Below are 19,258 nucleotides of genomic sequence, written 5' to 3' on the forward strand. Positions count from 1 at the left end.
CAATGACCAAACTGTATATTCGCTGTGAATCCACTTAGTGGTGACCTCTTAATTATGAAGATTAATTCCATCCATTTATTACCCTGTGAATGCTTTATTGTCCCTCTCAGGACTGAAATTTGAAGTGATGCAGCACTTTCGGGCGATTTCCCACCAAATTTACGGCCACTGGAAAAATAATTAAAAACTCTCGCGCGCGCCTATTGAAAAATTGTCGAGCACCAAATTTATGTGGCGGAAAGTCTGGAGGGGGTGGAAAAAAAAGTGCCACTGAATTATGCAAATAACCTTTCGTGGAGTGTGCAATTGGCCAATTTCGATGTCAATCAATCAGAAAGTCGCGCGGATCTCGCGGGCGTTATATTGAGTGGACAAACATTAAATTAAATTCTGACCGAATGTTTATACTTTCAAGGGGGAGCTAGTATGCCTGAAATCTGTACAACACTTCCAAAACACTTCCAAATTTCCCTGACACTTCTAGAATATTAAATTTGTAGGCTTTTTCCGCACTAATTCCCAAAAAATAATGAATCTCTTGAGGTTTCGTTCGATATTTCTATAAAAATCGATTTAAAATCGCTGTTTTTGGTCATTTTTTCTGATCATAACCTCAAAAATATAACTCAGAAATCTTCAAAATTTGCCAATGATCTTAAAATTACTGATTTTCACTCAAAATTGTCCAGAAAGTTGTTAAAATGGACATTTTATCAAACTAAATGACTATTTTTGAGGTTATGTTCAATCTTAGCACAATTTTCAGTGTTTCTTGGCAGCAAAAGATCAAGAAAGCACTGTTAATTGCTTGCAAATGCTAAATTTTGTCAAGGACTTCCAGAATATATGTGCTAGAATGCGAATTATTCACTGAATCTGTTCTTAATTCGTTACATAACCTAGAAAAAAGATTCTTACGTTTGTTTCTGCGTGAAAATCGAAGAAAATTCAAAGAATCTCGATGATTTGTCAGTTAAAGCAGAATTCAAGACAGGAAATTTGTAGGTTTTTCAACACTTCCACTTCTTAAGTACTTCTGACTGTATTATCTCCCCCTTGTTTTTTATATAATGCCTGAATTTTGACAAATGACGCGAGAAAAAGGGAAATAATTGTTTGTGAATTGCAGTATATTTAATTGAAATGCTCTCTCTGTGTGTTTGTGAATGATGTTTCACCGTATTTTTACTCATCCGGCATTTCAATTTTGGCCATTTCTGCCAATGCGCTCGAATTGGTGGGAAATTGTGTAGTTCAAATTGAAATTTATCCCCAAACGTATTAAATCCTTCCTCCACACTTTCGTGCATCACTTTAAACTGCGCTGGGATTATTTTCTGATTTATTGACACAATTTGTGATAGCCAAACAGCTCGCTCTAAAACTCAAGTGATTCCTTGCAGAAGGACGCAAATTGGAGGAGTTTGCAGTGATGAAAGTGTGTCTAAATTAAATCCAAAAAGTCGTTTTCCTTTCCGCCCCGCGCGGCGCGAAAAAGGGGTGGAAAAATGCACGTTCTTGCAGATGAAGTCGCGGGTGAAACCTTCTGGCGAGTCCATGCAAAAGCAATTAAGAGACGGAAAAAGTTAAATGAAACAGTCATTTATAATTTAGTCCTTCGCTGGAAGATGCATTCGGTGGTTATTGCGAGGATTCGCCATGAAATGGGATTTCTATGTAAATTTTTCTCAACCCTTGACGATTCCACGAGTCAAATGTGCTGAAATTCTGTGTATTTTCCCCACAAGTTAAACTCATTTTTTACCCCCATTTTTCAATTACACTTCATCAGGAAGTGTTCAATATTCATATGCGGATTGTAGTAAGGATAATAAGTCAAGGGATTGACTTTCCACACTCACAAACGATCCCTTTGGTCGTTGCAATTTATTAATTATGCCTGAGTATTTGATCTATTCCTTCATTTCAACAACCAAGAGGCCAATTTGCCCATGATAAATGCCTCTCAATGGGAAATTCTCACAATAGAATAAACCCCTTTCGCATGTGTTTAATAAGTGATTTTCTCTGGGAAAGCTTTTATGTTGAATTAAAATTTTGCCAATTATTCTAAAAGGGATTTTTCCCATTGCTTAAGCTTTCCGCCAAAAGCGTGCGCGCGCGAGCTTTGATGATGATAATTAATCACGGGCCAAATTAATGCGCCGATTCACGCAATAATTTGAGATTGTCTCCCAGAATGGCAAATGGGCGCATCAAATGGGGGGTTGGGGGTGCACAGGATGGGCTCCCCTCCCCCCAAGGGGTGAGTGACAACGCACGAAATCATCATAAATATTGCATGTGGCAAGGAATATTGCTCGCTCAGCGACAATGTGACGGAAACGCATGAATAAATGAATGATGGCTTGTTCTGTTGAAACGATAAAACAAATACACAAGTACCCCGAAGTTCTCAGGGCGTCTGGGGGGTGGGTGGGGGTGTTTTGGGGGTGACCGGAGGAGCTCTCTCTCTCTATTGTTTGTTTTATCAATGACCTGCGCGCGGAGTGGATTTGGCCAGAAATTGTCGACATGAAGAATAATCCCGAACGCTAATGCTTGGCTCATATTTAATGGGCGCGCGGAGGAAAAGCAAGAAATATTTGCGACAACGTACAAGCTTTCCGCATTTAAAGCCAAATTTGCAGAAATGGATACACGGGAAATTTGGGACAATATCAAAATAAATAGCGCATCGCTGCTGGAAAAGCCCTGGAAAAACTTTCTCTCTCTCTCTCTCTTTCGCAAGTATGGTGAAAAAGGCACTCGAGAATGTATAAATCGATGAATTGGGCCATAAAAGGCGGCATATGATGAAAATAGATGAGCTATTTTGGCTGACCGCAGCTTCATATGCCGAATTATTCAATGCTGGAGCTTTTTTCTCTCTGATCTTCTCCTCTGCCAGAGCCTTGAGAGTCATCCCACAAGCACATAAGTCGTTTTATGAATGATGTACATAAATTGGCAGTAATTATTCCACGCCAGAGGCGTCATGATTCACCCAGCTAATCCTCAATCTCTTGAGAGGCGCAATTTTTAGCCGAGCAGCTCTTCAAGGATTCCCAGATAATGTTAAGAACTGGAGGGAAATTAGTAGGAAAATCCACGATAAATAAAACATGTGTAAAATCACTGATCAGCAAAATATCACAAATTGATAGATCAATAAATCAAATTCTATATTTTTGAGCTTTTAGCAAGGGGAGGATAATATATCTTAAATGTTTTTGCGCCTGAAGAAGTTTAAGCTTTTTAGATATTTGGATTTCATATTGTAAGAAATGATCTTAATGTCTTGGAATTTGTTCATAAACAATTTCTGTCTTGATTTCTTAATTTTATCTTAGGAAAATGCTTAAAAAAAATTCTGACTGAATTGTGAGGTTATGAAAATCGGCTTTAAGACCTTTTTGAGTAATTTAAATCCTTTGAAATGTGAAAATGACTAAATTTAGGAAATATCACAATTATTTCTACTGGATAATAAAGTACAAACCGCAGAAAAAACTAATAAAAGTGACATTATTCTAGGGTAAAAGGACATTTTTGAGGTTATGTTTGACTTTTAAGCTTTTTCTCACCCAATTTAAAGGTATTTTGAACACAAACACTCAATTCTGCCAAGAAAAATCAAAATTATTCCTAGATTAAACACAAATTTAATTATTTCGAGGGTTATTTAATTACTAGAATCTGTTTTAAATCAATCACATAACCTAAAAAAAGCAATAAAATTAATTTTTCCACGCAAAATAAATTAGAAAATACCTCAATGTGTTATAACAGAAGCTTTTGCAATGCAAATATTCTAAATATTTTGCCACTTTAAATTCCTAAACACTTTCATGAAATTGTACACCACTTCCAACCATAATATCTGCCCCTTGGCACTAAACATTGTTGACTTTCTTCACAATCACATCTCAAGTTGATATAGAAAGCTTATCACGAGCTTTCCATATTCTTTTCAGGGATGATTTGTTGTGTTTTTATCCTCTTCTCTTCAATCAACTGCTTGAGAAAAATCCTCCTCAATCTCACAATCTGAAGAATATCTCAATGAAAACATCAAGAGGAAATAAGAGTGATTTTTTCTCAATAATTCACTTCACACTCCTTGCTTAAGATAAACCAGAAATGCCTTGAATTCCCATTATTATCATTTCCTAAGGAGATTTGGGTTCGATATTATTAATGCACTTGAGGTAATTGTACAATAATTGAATAACCTGAGAAATTTGTTTGATTACTAAGCGAAATTAAGCTCTCTGTTATGCGCAATAATTGCAAGATAATACCTGAGGTAAGACAACAAACTTTGTGGCATAGCAAATCATGGTTGTGAGGCAGCTTTTCGACACACACGCACGAGAGCTCTCGATGGACAGGAATTTGAATCTTGAGATGTAATTTCTCTGCTCCTTCCGTTCAAACTTGAAGGATGTGAAAAGGCATTGGATTTTTCCTTGCATGATTTTCAATCGCATGTTTTATGCATGGGAAAATATCTCTCATATGCTTTTCGCCTTGGAGATATTGTGCTTGGCAAATGCCAGGAGCTTCCCTTTCAAGGGTATTTCGTCACGGTGTAGAATGCGAAATAGCACGAAGGGATGCTGTGGAAAATGTGTCACACATCGAAGATGAAAAATATTTTGCAACTCGAGCATCCAATGGAAGGTGCTTTTATTCACTTTTACACTCGTCCAGGAGCTTTTCAGCGCATTTCCATTCACAGGATTGCGGAAGAGGCTTTGGCAAGATGAAAAGCTCTCTCACTGGACACGATGGTGAAATTGAAATTATGACATTTTTGTCAGGGATTTTTACAGGAGGAGAAAAGGAAGGAAAAAAACACATTTGTATTTACTCGTGTCTTTAGCGAAGCTTTTCACTCACTGGAGGATAATGAAAATTCAGGAAATGCTTCATGTGTTCTTTGTCCTACTTTACAGGAAGTTCCTCTCTGTGGTCGTGCCGAGAAGATGCGAGGCGGAATCTTCGGGCTGGTGCTCAAAGGAATCTCATTATTTAGAGTTTGTCACTTAATCAGCTTACGCCCAATTAAGACACACGAAGGAATTCCCAGGGAAAATGCCCAGAGAAAGTGTCCCTTAATGTGGTTTTCCTATTGTGATGTCTGTCTTGGACTTGAGAAAATACATTGAGATTTCCCAGTAATTGCAATTAGTCGCAAATTGCAAAATGAGAACAGTTAGTTACATTAAAATAATTGCTATAGAAAAGTTCTTTTCTGCCATCTTTGCCTCGCAAATCTTCAACATTTCTATGTCGATTCTTTTGTGTGCGAGAGAGAAATTGAATAATGAAATCGCGCACCACAATTATTATGTGTATAATTACAGGGAAAACTTTTGCAAAACTCAATCATTAAACTGACTTTTTATACTTCCTTCTGCATCTCTCTTTTTCCCCGCATTTTTCTTCGCTGCTCGCCTTTGAGGACTTCCATCGTTGAAAACTGTGCTGTGAATTGTTCACGAGATAGAAATCAAATAAAACTTTCAATAAAAGTCCTCTTGAGTCACTTCAGCAGAAAAAAAAGAAGAAGTGCGAAAGAACTTTTCCGACAGCACAAAACTCATTTGAAGTCCGCGTTGGTATTCAATTTTTCATTGTAACACTTCTTTGGCGTCCTTTTCTTCCAAGATGTCTGGAGATGCACATCAAACGGATTTGACTTTTACATGCACAATGTGAACATTTTCTCACTTCATGTGTGACTTAACATGGATTTTTCCCCGAGGAAATTCAACAGAATTCGATACATTTCGAGCAATCAACGCGTCAAGGATGCATTCAATGAAATTTGATTAATAGCATGTGTGTGAAAATCACGAGAGTTTCTTCTTCATCAATTTTCTGAGAAAGTCTCGTGAGTTTTGTGTGACTTCACAGGGCAAATAATAATCATTGACAGAGTGTCAATTTCACAACGATGAAAATCTCACCAGTGTGAGTTTCTTAAGCAGAACTGCCAGTGAAGTCAATGAAATTTCTCTGGCTTGAGGAAAAAAAATCAAAATATTGCCGCACAAAAATATCCACAAGGAGATGAGAGAATGCTTCAAAGCACAAACAGATGGAAATCAATCTATAGATTGAAGATCACAGAGAAAAATCTCGTCATCGTTATCTATAAAATTGAACAAATTCGCAATCAAGGAGAAGATAATGTAGCTTAAATCTGTACACCACTTTCTGACACTTTTACGACTGAAATCTAACTGCAATCTAACCAGCAACTTAATTACTCTGATTTTCAGACTATTATTGATGATTTTCTGCCTTTATTTGCACTTTTCGATATTGCATTCTTAATTTCTAGCTCAAAATTTGGTGTTGTGAAGTGAAAATTTGAGGTTATGTTTGATTTGAACTTTTTCGGCAATCTTTATTGAGTAAAAATACACAATTTTGTATTATTAAATGAAAAATATTCCGTTTTCAGTGAAATATTTTCTATTTTAAACTAATTTTTCACTTTTACTTATTAACATAACCTAGAAAAATATGTCAAAATGACGAACTGGATTAGAATTAGTTCAAAAATCGTATATAAAAAAATGTAGCTTCCAAAATCACGAGTTTAGGCGCAAGAATTTCCACTTTTAAATGTTGTTGAGTCTTAAATTAGTCACATAACCTAGAAAAATACGTCAAAATTACGATTTGGATAAAAATTTATTCCTGAGAGTAAAATAATCAGCAGAAAATCAAAGCTTTTGGACCAAATATTGCATAAATTGAAGCACTTTCACTTCCATAAACTTCTACGGATCTGTACACCACTACTAGCCATATTATCTCCCCCTTGTTCGCAACAAGTTCTTCTGCGATTTATTGCAGTTATGAAAGAACGATTTCAAGACAAATTTCTCTCGCCGAAATTAAGTCTAATAATTAAGTGATAATGAAGTTATTGCGAAAAGTGATTGAATTATTGGTGGTGAAAATTCGCTTGCCAAACAATTAATTCACTTCATTACTCAAGCGCATTCCATCAAGCTTGAAAAGTGCGCACGAAAATCGGATTTGTGGCTCTGCAATTGCAGGCGCTTTTGCGCCGAGACGCAGATCAATTAATCAAAGTGACTTAAGGATCGATCGACTGAGTATTGATCAGTGATCGGCCCATTGGAGTATATATTTAAAATATTATGATCCGCAAGACGGACAAACCTCCTCTTTATTGACTAACACGGCGCGGCGTTTGGCGCACGGCCAGCACATTATAATTATAAGATTTGCTGGTTCGCGCGCGCGGAAATTAGCGTCCAGAAGTCAGACGCGATCACGACTCACGAGTGGCTCACACTTTTGCTCAGCTTTCGCCCCGAACAGTGTGGCTTTTCCACCATTTTTCATCGCCGACCCATAATTCGCGGCTCAGCGGCGCGCAGGTTTATTTCGGGCTCAACTCGATGGCAGTCACTGTTCGTCCTCCGTGATCAAACATCAGAGATTCCGTCTCGAATCTCTCTCTCTCTCACTCTCTCTCTGGCGATCCAGAGATCCGCGGAAGTTGCAATTGGACGGCGTGACAGGTGATCAATCACGCGCGTGTGAATTGCAAGAGTGCGCGTGATTGCAAGTGTCGTGCGTGTTGAATGTTAAATGAGCGGAAGTGAAACCTTGAGCTTCAACACTCTGAAAAGGTCTTCCTCATTGGCCAGAAAGGCGGAAAAGTGTTGGCTTTCTCTATTAGTATAGGATTTAATGGTTCAGGAGGAGGCGAGAAATGTGTTTATAGTAATTTTATCGCAATGGAACAGAAATAACACGCGCAGCCAAGTTTGAAAAGAAAAAAAAAAATTCACAGGCGGCATCAACGATAATCAGCCTTGCTTCGCGGGTGTTTATGTAAGCCTCTAGATAGCATTAATAAGTCTTTCAGCCATGAAAATGTATCAAATTCACCAGCTGGACGACCGCACAGATTCAAATTGCGCCAATGCCAGCAATTGAGGTTTATTTTCCACCCAGGAATAAAATTATAGAAAATTCACTGTGAGTGTGTGAAGTGAACTTACGATGGACACCAGCTGTTGAATGCATATTTCCGCGAGAGCTTTTCCGCACGTCTTTCCACCCCCGCCAACGTGACGCAATGTTCGCCGAGAGCATAATAAAATGCCAACTATCCAATCGAGACACTTGACTCAGTGGAAATTCGTGGAAAAGTCTCTAAATATCCAGTCTCAATGGCCACTAAAATCACCCAAATTGCGTGCGTCTTTAAAACCAAATCGCCTTTCCCACCCTCCGTATTTATTGGTCATTTTCCTCTGGTGATCGTGATAAATATGAGCGTTGAGCGCAAAATAGAATATAATCCAAACAATTTTCTCAAAAACATTCTACATTTTTATTGATTGAGTTATAAAATTCTGCAGTAATACTTTTCTGCCAACCAGATTCCATCCATCAGCACTTTTGAGCCAATTGAAAGTTGGGCCATTTGCTAGCGAAATGTGCGGTTAGATTTGTAATTTAGAGCGGCAATTAGAGGAAAATTACTCACTCATTATATTCACAACTTCACCCATTCCTGAACATTGTATTGCGCTCAAGATTGCGCTCTTGACATTGAATGCTGCAAATCAATCATGGCAATTCCGCAAGTGCAGTGTTTACAGATTTCTTGGCAATTTCGCACATCTTGAGCCAATGAATTATCACCAGTTTTATAATCACACTTTATTAGAAAGACTAATTTTAGGACACATTCATAATAGTCGCAGTGTATTTTATGTAATGACTTTCAGCTGACATCATCGAGTCATTCTTGAGCGCATGAAATTCAGAGATTTCGTGAATGAAAATCTGCCACGCCCACTCGAACGCTCCGCCCATTGCACAAATTTACCACGTTTTCGCAGGAATTTTATCAGCTTACACAGAGTTTTGGAGGCTCTTAAGTCTATCGGACAATGAGACAAAGTCAGTTCAGAGAATTATTCAATAATTCTCTTGATTATTCGTGATTTTTATTAGGAATGGGTTTTTTTTTTACTATTTTCTGAATATTTAATTAAAATTTGAATATAATTATATAAAATTTAATTGATTAAATTATATTCGGAGCGTAAGATGCCTCGATTTGGTAATAAAATTTTATTTGAATATTCAGAAAATATTTAAATATAATTTCAAATCTTATTTATTTGAATATATTTGATTATTTTCCAAGTTTACCTGAAAAATAATCAAATTTTGATTATTTTATTTAATTATTTGATTGAGAGCATAAAGTTTCCTCAGAAATCGCCTTGTGACTTGCTTCTTTCACTCATTTTTGTCAGTTATTAGGGAAGATATTGCATATTTCGGGGAAGTTTTCAATAGATCCACATTTAAATTGAGAGAAACTTCTTTTATTATATTTCGCTGCGTTTTTCTGGCAATAAAATCTCTGTAAAATCCTCCAGCGCGGATCACTCCAATGGATTTCGCATTACAACCCAGCTTAGAAGGGGTGGAAAGTTGGCGGTCTCTCTATTGCCGGGTGGACTGAAAAGCGCCTCAAAATGCTGTAAGCCTCCCTTGCGCGATGCCATCCCCCCATTCAGTCTGCGGTATCAACCACAGTGGTGGACTTTAAATACATCGCAGGAGCGAGGCTGAAACAGTCACGGGGACATTCACAAGTATTGTACACGTCAGCGCCATATGTTGAATGCGAAAGGATGGGCATAAGAGCATAAAAGCGGGAGTTTTGCGCTCAAGTGTGCGATGGAGGTGGAAAACAATAATAAAGCACATAAGAGGGGTGCGCAAAAAAGTGCTGAAAACCCACCCGACATATCCGGACAATGGTTGAGCACCGAACAAGTGGGGCGTCGTGTGGAGCGGCTATTAAAAATGTAGTACCAGGATTTTCGACATGTGGCACTGAGGTGAAAACCTCTTGTCGGGGAAAAAACCAGCGAGAGAGAGAGAGTGGGCTTTTCCGGAGGGGGTGGTAGAGGCTGGAGGGTTGCATGTGGTGCTCGGGAGCTTCTGTGATACAGAAACTTTTCGAGATGTTTACGAGCAATTGATAGCGAGGCTCTGAATCCCCCCTCCCCCTCGATTTAGGGGACAGAAGGGCTCTGCTGTGCCCTAAAGTTGCAGATAGATTGTGGTGGAATTGCTCTGCCCATCGCTGCTCTACATTCATCTCTTCCCTTGCAGCCAATCAGCCATCGACCATGGAAGATGACACCCTCAAGTCGCTGAGATATTGCTTTCAGCGAATCCTCGTGCCATGTGTCGTTATCATTGGTGTTCTCGGCAACTTTGTCACCGTCATTGTCCTCACGAGGTATGCTCAATATGTCCTCAACTCATTCGCTTTTGCATCTCCGAAGAAACACCTCCGAAATCCACCCTTTGCCAATTGCTTCGGGTGTCAAATTTTCTATTCAATCCAAATTGCAAATATCTCACAATATCGTATTTATGCCACAAAATACACAAGTTATTAGCTGGATAGTTGAAGTTTCCAAATAGAAACATCCACAGAAGAGTTTTGCCAGAAGAAACCCCGAAGCATTCATGCCCAAGGGGGAGATATTATGGTGAAAAGTAGAATTATCAGGGATTTTGAATTTCTCTGTCTTTTCTGCGTTCGGAGAATAATAAAAAGACAGATTCTGTGTCTTTTTGGATATATTGTATAGAATCAAGCATCAAAATTTACTGTTTCTCAATTTATAACCTCAAAAATGTGGTTTTGAAGAAGAATTATTCGCATTTTAAGTACATTTTCAGACACTTTAATACTGCCAAATTTTGCTCTTTAGTGTGTTTTCAATGAAAATCAAAGATTTGTTAATACTTTTTGAGGTTATGATTGAAAAATAGTGATTTTAGTCAAATTTATAGAAAAAAACGACATAAACCGGTAATTTCTTGAACAATAATGTCAAGAAAACTGACATAATGATGAAAAACTCAATTTCTAGCAGCAGAAGAACAATTATGAGATTTTTGTAGTTTAAATATCTCCTCCTTGCTTCATTTCTGAGGGAAAGTTTCGCCCCCGAAAGACTTTCCCACCGCAGAGAACACCCCAAAGACATCACAGACAGACTGTTTGACTGTACATTGTTTATAATTGGAGACAATAAAAAAGCCCTTGCGCTGCAGGAGACGCATGAGATGCTCGACAAATGTTTACTTAACTGCACTGGCTGTGGCCGATATGGTATTCCTCCTGTTCAACTTCATCCTGTCGCTGCAGCACTATCCCAACATCAACCGCGCCAAGTATGAGCTATACTGGCGAACGTACGGCCTGTCCCACTGGTTCTGCGACGCCTCATGTGAGTTTGCCTCGAATATTGCGAAAGTTTTGCACTGTGTGGATGGAAAATAATACAAACCGCCCACTCTCTTGCAGCATATTCGTCCATTTACTTGACGGTCAGCTTCACCATCGAGCGCTACATTGCCGTTTGTCATCCGATTCGGGGTCAGATTCTCTGCACAGAGTCACGGGCCAAGCGGGTCATCGCCGGTAAATTCACATTATTTGACACAAATCGCCGAAAGCGCCCCCAGACGAGTGGCTGTCATCACTAATTGCTCGTTGTTTGTGCAGAGATTCCAATTGCGCTGATCTTGCCTAATTAATTTAACTCCCACGCCAGCCATTACATCCCAAATGGAATGGCTAAACACTCAAATCTCATGCTCGCCACTTTATTTCGAAATCCATGTACATCTCCGTAAACAGTTCATTGCGAATTATGATGGGGTGGGAAGTTGAGTCGCTTTCCCCACTCGATATCAAGAGAATCACCCCTAACAATTGCGGCCGTGCAATTTATAAGCACTATTATTCAATGCACTGCTCACGAGCAATAAGAAGCGGACTAATGCTCTGCCAGAGGGTTTATAGGTTGAATTTCACTATAGCACTAATTGGACAAGATTTACATTCATGCACATGATTGAGTGAAGTGCTGAGAAGCTCCTGCAAACTCGATTCTCCACCCCAATTGGCCATATTAAGTTACTGGTGTAATTGTAGTTTAAGATGCAATTAAACCTCAAATCAGAAGCACTGCTGTTGCTCATGCGAGTGTAATTTCGTCTGGAGAAGTAACAAGTAATAATTAATAATTATTATTGGATATTCAAATGAATTCTCGGGAGATTTTGAAGCTAATTTGAGGGTGAAACCTAAGGCAATGGGCGGAGCATAAGAGAGGGCGGAGCTTAAAGTGAACACTCAGCTTAATTTCTATATAATGCTCAGTAAACGCAAATTATTCTTTCTTTATTGCTTTATCGAACTATTTTATTGACATTTGCTGGAATGAAACTCTGACCAAAACTAGAGCAGCCAAAAGTAACTACATTTTGTGTTATACAGTGCTCTATTACTTGCACAACAACCTTCCAAAGGAAGGCAAAGTTGTACTTTTAGGACGCTTGCCAATACTGACTTCTTGCATTGGCCATCGTTATCACAGTAAAGTCAAACAGCAGTTAATCCCAAAATCCAGTGAACTATAAAGTTCACCCTGTGAGTTTTAAAGCTACCCCAGAAGCCCTAAATTCTCTGAAAAGTACCAATTAAATTCCCGGCACGCCCAAAAGTCGTGGTCGTGCTGTGCTTCCTGCTCACCGGCACGACGTCCTTCGAGTACCAGCTGGACACGACGGAGCGCCACGTGAGCGGCGTCTCGAGAGAGCTCTGCCTCCCCCCGGAGGCCAACGCCACGTCACCGGCGACGCAGGAGGACGTGGAGGCCAGCACAGTGGCGTGGCTATCGACGCTGGAAGTGACGTCCGACGTGGACGCCGAGATGGATGGAGATTATGAGCTGAATGGGAATAAGACGGAGGAAATTACCAACAGTACTTCAAAAGACGATATCTGTGTTGTGGTGAGTGCACTCAATGGCCCTCGTCAGCGACTCTCTCTCTCTCACTCTCTCTCTGTCCTCTCGTGCACAGGAAATCTATTTCAAAGCCATTCCATCGGAACTAGGAAAGAATAGCACGTACAGGACCATTTTCTACATCATGACATCTGTGCTCTTCACCTTCTTGCCGCTCATCCTCTTGGCCACGTTCAACTGCTTCCTCATTGCCGCCGTGCATCGATCCCACAAGAACCGCCACCAGATGACGAACGCCCGCCAGGTGAGTCCTGCTGGGGCGCCACAAGGGGGAGATAATGTATTTTGTGACTCTTCTTTGAATTTCTTGGGGTAATTTTGTAATGGAAAATCATTTGAATTGTACTTCTGTACACTTAAATGTTATTTGTGAGGATATTTTGCACATTTCGGTTAAAAAAAGCGAGTTCATAACCTCACATTTGATTGAAAATAGTTCTTTTCGAGTCGCTTAAATGTTTAAATAGTAAAATCCAGGTATTTGAGGAATTTAAGCTTCTTCTTGACACTATAAAGCTAAATTGAACGCTATAAATTAAGTGATTATCTCCCCCTTGAGATGCCGAGCAGAGATTTCCTGAGGCGACGTTTTTATCCCCACAGGGCGACACTTCCACCAGCCAGGAGAACAAAGTTACAGTGACGCTCATTGCGGTGGTGCTGCTGTTCCTCATCTGCCAGACGCCCACGGCGATCTTCCTCATCTACACTTCCTGGGCGCCTGAGACGAGCGACCCGCGCTCGCTGAACCTCAATCGGGGTGAGATTGCACCTCCCTTGTGTCAATATCTGGTGAAATAATGATTGGTTTTCCTTAGCCATGGGCAACATCCTGAACTTCCTGGTCACCATGAATGCTGCCTGCAATTTCCTGCTCTACTGCGCCTTCTCGGCCAAGTATCGCGCAACAGTGGCGCATTTGCTCAGTCGACGGCCTAAGAGACAAGTGAGTGTGATTCCAGGATGTTCTGGGAACAGGATATCACTGACGGATTGGCTTTCAGGGCACTGTGTCATCGCGGTTTTCGCGATACGCCACGCGCGGAACAGTGGAGCAGAGCATCCGCCGGAAGAGCAGCTATTTGGGCGCCAGCGGACAGCCAAATGCCCGAATCTCCCAAGCTCCTCGACCTTCGCTCACGCCTTCAGATGCGGATCAATTCGACATGACACGGCAGGGGAAGCAGGTGAGGAGCTCCCGATTGTCAGCCCTCAATTGTCACTGAATGTCTTGGATTTCCTCCCCCGATTGCAGGTCATGAGAAACTGCAGCAGTCGCAGCACCGCCTCGAGGCGTCGCCACGTCCTTCTGCCGGAGTCAAACAGCAACAATCGCCGGCCGAGTCTCACCAGGAGTCAATCCCTCATCCTGCCCGTGGTGCCACGGCACTCGCCCGACTGCAAATCAAACCCCAACAACTTCTAGCCATTTGTCTATTTTGGGCGCAACCCTCGAGCTTTCACCCTGTACATAGAAGCGTGTCTTTGTAAATGTTAACAAGGGAATTTAATTAGCATGCTGCGAAGAGGGGAGAGTCTCTACAAGTTGACAGCCCTCTTGAGGGACGAGTGCGGGAGCTGCTGATTCACGTGGGCGCCCCGAATGCGGGGCTCGATGTTGGCCGAGTAGACATCTGTGGTGAGCTCCTTGAGTTCGATCTCTGCGTCTGACTTGGCCAGCGCTGTGGCGGCGTCAACTTCCTTCTTGATTTCAGTGTCGAATTTCTGCACGAGACATTGAGACGTTTTCACTGACGAGGCACAATTTGCACACACACAGACAGCAAGGGGGAGATAGTATGGCTAATGCTTGTACATTATCTTCCGGGATACTTTTTAGTTTGTGTTTAACGATGACTGAGGTCAAACTCAGCGATATTTTGCCAAATAAGCGGTTAATTTTGGGTTTTTTACCCTCAAATGAGAAATTAACTGGAATTTAACTAAAATCTGACTGAAATCTAACTGAAATCTAACTAAAATCTATCTGATGACTTTTAATTGAGTGGCCTTAAAGAACCTCGATTAGAATCATTCTAGCTTAAAATCAGTCTTTAAATGAATAAAATTGAGGTTATGTTTCACTTCAGGACTATTTTTCCCCGATTTAGCCTCTAAAATCATCTTTTTCTTTATCTTTAAATTGTAATTCTGTGAATAAGTTGTGAAAATTTAATTTCCAGTGCAAAAATTTCCTTTTCGAACCGCAAAACTGAGTAATTATTGATTCTGGCCACACTATCTCCCCCTTGACACTCTCAATCTCGCTCTCAATACCTTAATCTCTTCGACTGACACGAGTCCGGCGTCTGTGATTTTGTCCCTGAACAGCATGATGGGATCTCTGGTGTTGCGCACTTCCTGGATCTCGTCGCGCGTGCGATAGCTGGTGCCTGGATCGGACATGGAGTGTCCTGAGTAGCGATAAGTGAAGACCTCCATGACCAGAGGCCCAGTCTTGGTGGCGTAGTCGATGGCGAACTGAGTGGCTTCTCGCACGGCCAGCACATCCATGCCGTCCACCCAGATTCCGGGCAGAGCGTCGCCTCTCGTGTAGTACGCCGTGTTGGAGGAGGATCTGGAGGCGCTCGTGCCCATGCCGTAGCCATTGTTCTCGCACACGAAGATGCACGGCACGTTCCAGAGGAAGCTCATGTTGTACGCCTCGAAGACTTGGCCCTGATTCGACGCTCCGTCGCCGTAAAGCGCCAGGCAAACGCCGCCGTCGCCGCGGTACTTGTTGGCCAGCGCCACGCCGGCTCCCAGCGGGATCTGCGCCCCCACAATCCCATTGCCGCCGTAGAAGTTGGGCGCGTACATGTGCATGGAGCCACCCTTGCCGCGGGCGCAGCCCGTCCGGCGCCCCGTCAGCTCGCACAGCACGCCCGTGATGGGGACGCCCATCAAATACGTCCAGCCGTGCACTCTGTACGCCGAGATGATGCTGTCCACGGGCCTCATGGCCTTCCTCATCCCTACAATGACATTCAGCCATTGAAAAAATAGAATTCCTTAATGAAAAATAGAGTTTTTCTGTGTTTTGCATGTGAAAAAGTGAAAAGAAACTGTCTTCGAACAATTTTGAGGTTATGTTTCCCACTTTTCTCCTGCAAAAGGCAAAAAATCGTGCAAAAATGTGGTGTTAATGGCAAATTTGCATGGGGAAATGACCGTGAAAGTGACGAAAAGAGCAAAAACTGTGCAGAAAATGCAACATTTTTCTCTGTTTCACACAATTACAAGGGAATTTTAGGGAAATGTCACTGCTGATGACCTAATATAAATCATAGGAAATTCCTCTTGGCAGTGGGGAAAAATCAGGGAAATCTTCATCACGTAGTCAAGTGGAGGCGCCTGGTCGCATACATGCGCCACCAGGCGCCTCCACGTGCAGCGGAGGATTTTTCATCCCTCGTGGGCCTTCATGAAAATTTCAAATTCAATTCTATTTGGGGAGTTTCGTCGTGAGAAAAATTCATCATGTGCATACCGAGAGAGATGGCGGAATTTTAAGTGGACTACATTATGCAGAATGCAAGACGATGAGACATAAATTTTCAATATGCGCGCGAATGTGTTGCCGCCATTCTTCTCTGTGTCTCTTCCAAACTCACCCACAGCACAAGCTTCCTGTCCTGAGTACAAATGGCAGAAGCCGCGGACAATTTTCTCCTTGTACAGATTCCCGGCCGCCGTCTCGATGCGTCGTATCGTTTGCATTTCCTTGTACATTTTCACAGCATCCTCGCGATTCAGCGTGACCTTTTCCTTGGGGCCACTCTCGAACTTGTGCAGGCGAAACGGCTGCAAAAACACACACACAACATTATATGTTGAATTCAATATTCAGCAGCGATTCCGAGTGTGGGAGAAATTTCTCATACAGCGCGCGGTTTTTGCCTCCAAAACAACCCAAATATTTGCTTGACAATAAAGCATCGCATCATTCAGTGTTCAAACAGCGCGACTGAATGATTTAGGCGAAAAAAAAATCTCTGTGTATTTTCAGCCCAGGAAGCCTGAAATACTTCCCATCATATTAAATTTAACGGGGAAATGTTTAGCGCATTTTCACGGATTTAGTGACATTGTGTCTGCCGAACAGCGTTAATGGGATGTTATTTTCCCTTTACGATGCAGCAAAAATTTATCACTGCTATTTATGCGAATATTTGATCACACACAAATATTTTATAGCAAGTAATGCGCTATAGTATTTTTGTATATCGATTTGGCTGCAAAACACAATCGCGCTGTGCCTGAAAATCCCAAAAGGGGGAAATAATTGAACTTTTTTCATTATTGATTAATTCACAAATTTTAAGCTAATCAGTGAAGAGTTCTTAATCAATTGTGAGATTATGTAGGAAAGAAGAAGCCAGAAAAAGATCTTTTTTACCAGAATAAATCATATCTTGAACTTCTTGGATGCTTAAATAATATTTGTGAGGTTATGTTCGAGTCAAGAACTTGAAATTTCTAGACTATTTCTACAATGTTTTAAGTTTTTATCCCAGATTTCTGTAAGAATCCACTTAGAACTGCTTTTTCAGACATCTCTTCCGACCATAACCTCAAAAATATCACTTAATGATCTTCAAAAATTCCATTTGGAAGCTTTTTAGAGCACAAAATCATCTCTTATAATTAATCAATGAACTCCAAATTGCTAATTCACTGTCAAAATTGTGGAGAAAGTTGTGTAAAGAAACATTTTCTAGATGCAAATCAATATTTTTGAGGTTATGTTAAAAATTATTGCAATCTTCAGTGTTTCTTGACATCAAATGTCCAGAAAAGTAATGTTTATTGCATACGAATGCAGAATTCTGTCAATTGATGTGCTAGAATTCGAATTATTCATTAAATCTGTTCTTAATTTTTGCTACATAACCTAGAAAGTGAATTTTAGGATAGTTTTTATGTAAAAAATCGAATTGAATCCAAAAAATCTGGATAATTTATCACAAAGAGAAGCACTAAAGGAAGCAATATTGTAAGTTTTTAAACACTTCCACTTCTGGCCTTAATATCTCCCCCTTGGAATCGCATTTATGCAGGAATAAAATATTATAAAGTGCTGAAAGTGCAAATTACTTCAGAATGAGAGACAAAAATTAAATTTAGATGTTATTTAGCCTCTAAAGATCTCTTAAATCAGTAACATAACCTAAAAGAAGGTATTTAGATTGAGTTGTTTTACAGTTTCTCCGGGGAAATCATAGAATAATTTTGAATATTTGAACACTTTCACTTCCAACTTCTTCACTTATTTGCACATCGTACTATCTCCCCCTTGAGAAATCCCCTTTCGGTGAATTTTTCTCGTCATCTCAGGACAAATTGTCATGGAGAAATTGGAAATTGACCGCGTCTCATGGAATCATTCCATCTTCCAGAGAACTCTTGTCGTATTCGGATCACGTTTGACGTGTGCGAGTGTGTTCAGAACACCGTAAATTCGAGTTGAGTGTCAAGATCAGATGATCTCGCGCGATTCAGCCAGCGAAAACTCACTTTAAGGTTGAATGTTGCTTCTGTTGCATAATGTCTCGAACTTTTCACGGTGGTCTGAAAGGCAGTGGAGAAGAAAAAGGGGATTTCAGTGATTCACCATGCGAAATGCCAACGGCAAAATGGATTTGTGTGAAATACGTTGTTGGCAGTTCGGCAGAAGATGGGCAAGTCAGCGACGAGATTTCTCAGCATTTTTCCCTCAACAACTCAAGAGCACACGTGAAAATTCACAAGCGAAGGCGCACAATTATCAATTCACACTGCAGTGGATTCTTCACGCGAGCCGTTTTCCTGCATTTTCACTGGTGTGCGAAAACTCTGCAGAAGCGAAATCAGAAGAATTGTTGTTCATTGATTTCACTTCTGATGTTGAACAGCTCTAAATACGCGCCTGTCGGGAGTCTTTTAATAGATTGAAGAGAGATGAGATGATTTCTCGAATTATTCGTGCATCTCGTGTGGATGTTTGTACACTGTGAAAATATATATATATTTCTCCCCGCGGCAGCTTTCATGTACATTTTTGTTTATCAACCACCAATTATCACAATCAGGCGCAATTTGCCTGCGGATAAATAACGATGGGGGAGATTCTTTAAATGCATTGATCAAACCATTCAATGATATTTGCGGCTAATTAACAGTGAAATCTGGTGAATGAGCATGAAATTAAAGCTCTTTTATGGTGAATTAATGAATGATTTGATTGAAAATGAAGAGCACACTCTAATTTTTCTGCCATGAATAATTATTTGTCGAAAATAATATATTTTCCACCGATTTTACTGCCTATTTACCCATATAATTCAGCGCGTAAC

The 19,258-nt window shown here is 40.6% G+C and overlaps 2 protein-coding genes across 3 annotated transcripts; one reads left to right on the forward strand and one right to left on the reverse strand.

Moving 5' to 3' along the window:
- The first annotated feature begins 7,375 nt into the window (after positions 1-7,375).
- LOC132264653 (motilin receptor) lies at positions 7,376-14,351 on the forward strand. Of its 2 annotated transcripts, none has more exons than XM_059764923.1 (10): positions 7,376-7,890; positions 9,459-10,333; positions 11,161-11,336; positions 11,414-11,530; positions 12,619-12,908; positions 12,979-13,167; positions 13,527-13,683; positions 13,742-13,869; positions 13,928-14,110; positions 14,179-14,351. In XM_059764923.1, the coding sequence occupies exons 2-10, from the start codon at positions 10,221-10,223 to the stop codon at positions 14,347-14,349; spliced, it is 1,524 nt and encodes a 507-aa protein (XP_059620906.1). In that variant the 5' UTR covers positions 7,376-7,890; positions 9,459-10,220; the 3' UTR covers positions 14,350-14,351. The 2 variants fall into 2 exon arrangements, with proteins under 2 accessions (XP_059620906.1, XP_059620905.1); XM_059764922.1 differs by having other exon boundaries at positions 10,204-10,333.
- Positions 14,344-18,698, reverse strand: LOC132264655 (pyruvate dehydrogenase E1 component subunit alpha, mitochondrial-like). The gene is made up of 5 exons (XM_059764924.1): positions 18,579-18,698; positions 18,441-18,494; positions 16,538-16,727; positions 15,201-15,898; positions 14,344-14,648 (listed from the first exon to the last, which is right to left on the reverse strand). Exons 1-5 carry the CDS (start codon positions 18,630-18,632, stop codon positions 14,463-14,465), a joined length of 1,182 nt encoding a protein of 393 aa, XP_059620907.1. The 5' UTR covers positions 18,633-18,698; the 3' UTR covers positions 14,344-14,462.
- Positions 18,699-19,258: the final 560 nt, after the last annotated feature.

Source organism: Phlebotomus argentipes, unplaced genomic scaffold, assembly GCF_947086385.1.
Source record: "Phlebotomus argentipes unplaced genomic scaffold, Phlebotomus argentipes genome assembly contig_2, whole genome shotgun sequence".
Taxonomy (NCBI): domain Eukaryota; kingdom Metazoa; phylum Arthropoda; class Insecta; order Diptera; family Psychodidae; genus Phlebotomus; species Phlebotomus argentipes.